Below are 6,262 nucleotides of genomic sequence, written 5' to 3' on the forward strand. Positions count from 1 at the left end.
TCAACTAACGTCAATTTCAATTTTAATTTATAATTCGTTATTTCGATCCAATAACTGTCCAAAATGAATAACGACGAGGTTAACCCAGCCAGCGGCAACGCAGAAAAACGCTTAATTTACATCGAACAGAAATTTAATAGGTTCACAAAAACGTTGAAATCCCTCAAAGAATACTTAGCGAAGGGATCGCCGGATGCGACGAACGCGGAGTTGCGAATAAATTCTCTTTCGACTATATATCAAGGTTACTCAGCGAATCGCGAAGAACTTCTTTCGATGCAACCTGACCATCCCCACATTACCGCATTCGACGAACTCGAATCCGAATATTTCGAAATAGCAAGCCGGATATCGAAAATGAACAAACCCCCAGTGATCCCTCTCGCAAATTCCACTATGCTCAACGGAAATAACACCGCCACTTTCATCGAGAGAACCGACGTGGCGAAACTCGCGCCGTTAACAGTACCCAAATTTGACGGGAACCACAAGAACTGGGTCCCCTGGAAGGCCAACTTCCAAGCGCTCATACACGATCGTCTGGGAATGGCGGGAAGCGTCAAACTATCCCAACTTCAGAATGCGGTTCAGGGTTTAGCCGCAACTGTAATAAAAGAGTTCTGTCTTGACCCCAGTGACGACAGCTACGGTCTAGCTTGGGAAGCGTTGTGCAACGCTTACGATCAGCGATGTGTCCTAGTCAATGAGCATTTCGACGCTCTTCTGAAGTTAGCTCCCGCTCAAAATCCAACCGTCGAAACCACAGCCACCCTGATGTACACCGTCCGTCAGCACGTCAGCATGCTTAAGACGATGAACATTGCGATTTGCGACGAGTTTGTCCTGCGAATTCTTGAAAGGTGCCTGCCCGGGTATCTCCTGTCGCGATGGATGGATAAACATTCAAATCGCGAAATCCCCAAATTGGAAGAATTGTATACCTTTTTTCAAGATTCAATATTCAAACAACAAGCGATAGGTGAACTTCCGAAACGAGATCATCAGTCCAAAAGAAAGGGGGCGACAGCAAGGCAGAACCTCCGGCGAAAGTCTCCAAGAACGTTACTAAAACACTCGTACCCACTTCGACGACCAACAACAACGCGTGCGTTCAATGCGGTCAATCCCATAGACTCTACAAGTGCGAAGAGTTCAATAAAGCCAAATTGAACGAAAGGTGGGAACTCGTTAAGGCAAAGGGGTTATGTCGCAATTGCTTATACGTTCACTCCACTTCCTGCTCTAGCGAAAAAAGGTGTAAAAAATTCCAAAAGGATCATCATACCCTTCTCCACGCAGACAAAAAATCAAAGGCGTCAAATTCATCTACCTCTCAGCCCGCGAACGATTCAAATTTGAACGGGACGTCTCTACCATGACTAAGTCAACAAACATACGCTTCAAGCGCATACCTTCCTGATTCTCAACTTATGACTACAGCAGTTTTAAGCTTTCAGTCATGCCGAGGAAAACGTCTCATGGCTCGCTTACTATTAGATTCATGTTCCAATGCAAACTTAATGACTCAATCTCTTATCAACCGTTTACAATTACCAGTTAAACAATGCTTTGTGAATATCGGAGCAGTAGACAATGCGAGCACTGTTTCGGAAAGATACACTACAGCCACCTTCTATTCCACATATAACAATTCTAAACATCAATTAAACTTTTCGATTGTACCTACAATAGCGGAGAAAGTACCTAATGAGACTTTCCCTCGGGAGAAATTCAACATCCCCAAGAATATCAAATTAGCAGATCCCCAATTTCATATACCCAGACCGGTTGATGTCTTATTGGCGTCAGGTCCAACTATATCTTCTCTTGCCATAGGACAAATCAAGTTAAATGGCGAAGGATCCCAGATCACCCTTCAAAAAACTTCCTTCGGCTGGATTGGAGCCGGAGGATCAATTCCATCAATGATTCCCAACTCCGTTTCGTGCAACGCGGTGAGGTTGGATTCACTTCTCGAAAGATTTATGGCGATGGAAGACGTGGATTATCAACCCATCAAGTCCGAAGAAGACGTAGCGTGCGAAAGGTACTACATTCAAACCACGACGCGCGACAGTTCAGGTCGCTATATCGTTCGTCTGCCGTTTCGATCAGGCAAATTCGACCTAGGTTCGTCTAAATACCAAGCGTTACAGCGATTTCAGGCGTTGCAGCGCAAATTCGATGCTAACCCTAGGTTTCGAGTAGAGTACGAGAAAGAATTCAACGGGTACCTGGAACTTGGCCACATGACGCTGTGCGAGGACGACAACAACGATGGTTACTACTTGCCTCACCATGCGGTGATCAAGGAGTCTAGCGAAACGACAAAATGTCGTGTCGTTTTCGATGCTTCCACAAAATCTTCCACCGGCATTTCGTTGAACGATACGCGTTGTTGACTGGACCGACTATTCAGGAAACTCTGTGGCAACAAATTTTGCGAATCCGTTATCATTCCTTCGTCATTACTGCGGACATCGAAAAGATGTATCGACAAATCTGGGTTCATCCCGACGACAGGAAGTTCCAGAAGATCCTGTGGTATCACGAAGGCGAAGTTCGAACTATCGTTCTCAACGTTGTGACTTTCGGGGTGAAGTGTGCTCCTTTTCTTGCAGTTCGAACATTGCACCAGTTGGCCGTCGATGAGGAGAGCAGATTTCCAAAATCGGTAATGCTACTTCGTCGAGACTTCTACGTTGATGATTTCCTTTCAGGTGAAGACACGCTGGAGGACATCATGAGGATTCGGGACGAGATGATAGAACTCTTAAATCGTGGGGGGTTCGTAATACGAAAATGGTCTTCTAATCATCCGTCTGCTTTAGACAATATCGATAAAAATATCTTCGATTTAGACTGTGGCATACAAGGGAACCCCATAAAGAAGACTCTCGGAATCATCTGTGACTCTCAACGAGATGTCTTTTCATATTCCGCAAACCCTGATGCATCAGCTTTTACCAAAAAAAACTCCTTTCCCAGATCGCAAAGATCTTCGATCCTCTAGGCTTATTAGGTCCTCTAACTCTATATGCCAAAACATTGATTCAGGAATGTTGGAAAGCTAACATCACCTGGGACGAATCTTTACCTCAAGACATCCACACAAAGTGGATTGCTTTAGCCGAACAACTTCTTTTGGTGCGAGAAGTCGCGTTACCAAGATATCTGCGATACGATATTGCGAACCCAGTATCCACTGAAATACACGGTTTTTGCGACGCGTCGATCCAAGGATATGGCGCGTGCATCTTCATTCGTTCCATTGATTCAGTGGGAAATGTCACTGTAAGGTTGGCTTGCAGTAAATCCAAGGTTGCTTCTCTTGATCATCACACCATACCTCGTTTTGGAACTCTCGGGCGCTGCCCTTTTGAAAGGGCTATATGTCGAACTTGCGACACAGCTGACTTTCACTATCGTGCAAACAATTCTTCGAACAGACTCAAAAATCGTTCTTTGCTGGTTAGATAAAGCTCCTCATTTACTTAGAACATACGAAGTGAATAGAGTCGCTGATATTCAAACGCTAGGTGAGAAAGTCGAGTGGAAACATGTTCGTTCGAAAGACAATCCAGCCGACTCACTATCCCGAAGACAGCTACCCAGGAAACTTTTAGCTGACCCCCTCTGGAACTCAGGCCCTCCATGGTTGGTTCTTTCTCAAGATCAATGGCCTCCATCGGAAAGTTCCTCGTCAGTTGATCCTCCAGGCGCGACAGAGGGAATTGTTTTATTCACCGCTTCTTCCGGAAGCAATGTCTACGCTCGTTTCTCTGACTATGAGTGCCTTATTAGGTCCATCAGATATCTTCTCCGTTGGCATAGAAAGGAACCATTGCCAGACGATATCCAAGGTGCGGATAAATCGCTACTAGGGATTCGTTACCTCTCTCAAATCGAAATAGCTCACGCAGAGCGCACCATTCTTCTTCTCATCCAAAGAGAATGTTTCAGTCATGAGATGAAATTGCTTAAATCAACTACAAAATTAATTTCCAAAGGCCCCAACGGCGCTTTCAGGAGTCGAATGAAGTTTGACGAACTCAATCCCTTCTTAGACGAGCATGGACTAATCAGAGTAGGCGGTCGGTTGAAGAATTCAAATCTTCAGTTCAATCAAAAATACCCTATTTTACTACCTAGTAATCATAACGTGTCAGATCTCATTATCCGCGACGCTCATCACCGAAATCTTCACGGAAGGGTCCAGTGCACTCTCTACACGATACGCGAGAGGTTTTGGATTCTCAACGGGCGAAATCAAATTCGACATGTCCTGCGCCGCTGCGTACCGTGTCTTCGACAAAAGCCAAAATTCTCACACACCAAGATAGCAGACCTTCCAGAATCTCGAGTAAACCCTGCGTTCGCTTTTGCTAAAACCGGCGTAGATTTTTTTGGTCCGATTATGATCAAAGAAAAAAAAGATCGTAATCGAAGCTTTCTTAAGGCGTACGCGTCTGTTTTCGTCTGTATGGCCACCAAGGCTGTCCACATCGAGGTAGCTTCCGATCTCTCAGCTAAGGGCTTCCTCGCATGTTTTCGTCGGTTCATTGCCACGCACGGCAAACCGAGCACCATGCATTCTGACAATGGTACTAATTTCGTGGGTGCGAACAACGAACTCCAAAAGATTTACAAATTACACGATTCGCCCGAATTTAAAGACGCGATTCAAACCTTTGCTGCATCCGAACGGATTGAATGGAACTTTAATCCACCTCTCTCACCGTACTTCGGCGGTCTATGGGAAGCGGCAGTTAAGAGTTTCAAACACCATCTGAATCGTGTCGTCAAGGATCAAAAGCTCACGTACGAGCAATTGGAGACATTATTAAAGGAAATCGCCGCCGTGTTAAACTCCCGGCCATTGTACGCGATTTCTGCCGATCCAAACGATTCCCTTGCGATAACTCCGGCACATTTTTTAATCGGGCATCCCTTCAACTTCTTACCCGAGCAAAATTATGTTTCAGTTCCGAACAACCGCCTCACTTCCTACCAACTCGTCTCTAAGGCTAGGCAAGCCTTTTGGAGTAAATGGCTCAAAGAGTACTTGCATGAACTGCAAACTCGCCAGAAGTAGTTAACTTCCGAAACCATCTTGACACCTGGATCCGTGGTTGTATCGATGGAGGACAACCCTGTGTGCGCAAGATAGCCGCTGGGTATCGTCGTGGAGATCCACCTTGGGAACGATGACATTGCTCGAGTAGCATCTGTGAAGATGGCCTCCGGAATCTACAAACGGAACATCACTTGGCTCTGTGTGCTACCAGTGAATCAGGAAAACGCGGACCCGTTGGAGTCTCAAGCTACCCTCCCGACTTCGTAATTGGCCCCAGATGTGCGCTCTCTAGTTTGCCATGAACGAGTTGAACCATGGGGTATTCTGAAAGTGCTTAAGCCTGGCCCGAGAAAGGTAGAGTACAGAGTGCTCTACAGCCAGATGCCCAAAAAGACAGTCTTTGGAGCGCGATACCTGTCCGGATATCAGGTTCCCAATGATCGCGGAGACTCCAAGTCAGTAAATAAAACATAGTTAATAAGGACTCATGTTTATTAAATCAGCTATTCCCTAGGTCAGCCCAGTAGTCAACCCCTCGCGATGGTCAGCCTGATCTAGTTAATAGGGGCACGAGTGGCGTACCTCGACGCAACGTCGACCTAGGCGGGCGATCGTTGATACGAGCGGTCTCGATGGATCGCGAACGCGTAGTTATGCCGTATACAAACTATTTACTTCGCATACTAGCTCGGGAATTGGCTCGAGTAAACACACACGCGCGGAAATCGGTCGGTCTCGCGAAGGTCGTGCTACTCGATCGGCAGTATTAGCATTTCGAAGCGATAATCCTATAGTGAAAACAAGCTAGTAATGCGCACACAGAACTCGTCGGTCGAACGAAGGTCAGACGCGGCTCGCGCAGTATCCGATCGGTTTCAGAAAAGGAATTTGTCAGCGCGCGTAAGACTTGTCGCCCGCGCGAAGGTCATGCGGTATCCACTCTTGTTTGGCACTTAACAAAGCTGTTAAGTTTGTGAATAGGCGCACACACTGGACATCCGTTGCCCGCGCGAAGGTCGTACGGCACTAGACAATTTTATTTAACAAGAATATCGCATAAAGGGAATCAACGAAACTGATGCGCGTACGGGGAGTTAGTGCCCGCGCGAAAGCCAGAAACTCGTTAATTTTGACAACTTAGTCGAGGAAACTTGCGTACGGGAAAATCGGCGGTCAACCTACGCA

General features: G+C 46.2%; 3 protein-coding genes across 3 annotated transcripts; all 3 read left to right on the forward strand.

The window, feature by feature from the left end:
* The first annotated feature begins 396 nt into the window (after nt 1–396).
* On the forward strand, nt 397–1,170 carry LOC131670171 (uncharacterized). Its single transcript, XM_058945561.1, has one exon. It carries the CDS (start codon nt 397–399, stop codon nt 1,168–1,170), a length of 774 nt encoding a protein of 257 aa, XP_058801544.1.
* Nucleotides 1,171–1,520: 350 nt separating this feature from the next.
* LOC131670172 (uncharacterized) lies at nt 1,521–2,402 on the forward strand. Its single transcript, XM_058945562.1, has one exon. It carries the CDS (start codon nt 1,521–1,523, stop codon nt 2,400–2,402), a length of 882 nt encoding a protein of 293 aa, XP_058801545.1.
* An 86-nt stretch (nt 2,403–2,488) lies between these two features.
* LOC131670173 (uncharacterized) lies at nt 2,489–5,095 on the forward strand. The gene is made up of 3 exons (XM_058945563.1): nt 2,489–2,674; nt 3,058–3,294; nt 3,413–5,095. Exons 1-3 carry the CDS (start codon nt 2,489–2,491, stop codon nt 5,093–5,095), a joined length of 2,106 nt encoding a protein of 701 aa, XP_058801546.1.
* The last annotated feature ends 1,167 nt before the right edge of the window (nt 5,096–6,262 follow it).

The sequence above is a fragment of the Phymastichus coffea genome, unplaced genomic scaffold, assembly GCF_024137745.1.
Source record: "Phymastichus coffea isolate CEN01 unplaced genomic scaffold, Cenicafe_Pcof_1.1 PCOF00103, whole genome shotgun sequence".
Lineage (NCBI taxonomy): Eukaryota > Metazoa > Arthropoda > Insecta > Hymenoptera > Eulophidae > Phymastichus > Phymastichus coffea.

Coding starts and splice junctions, on each gene's coding strand:
- LOC131670171 (XM_058945561.1), top strand. CDS start 397: ATGCTCAACGGAAATAACACCGCCACTTTCATCGAGAGAACCGACGTG.
- LOC131670172 (XM_058945562.1), top strand. CDS start 1,521: ATGACTCAATCTCTTATCAACCGTTTACAATTACCAGTTAAACAATGC.
- LOC131670173 (XM_058945563.1), top strand. CDS start 2,489: ATGTATCGACAAATCTGGGTTCATCCCGACGACAGGAAGTTCCAGAAG. Junction 2,675..3,057: donor AGAGCAGATTTCCAAAATCG/GTAATGCTACTT, acceptor ACATTGATTCAG/GAATGTTGGAAAGCTAACAT. Junction 3,295..3,412: donor ATTCAGTGGGAAATGTCACT/GTAAGGTTGGCT, acceptor CTTGCGACACAG/CTGACTTTCACTATCGTGCA.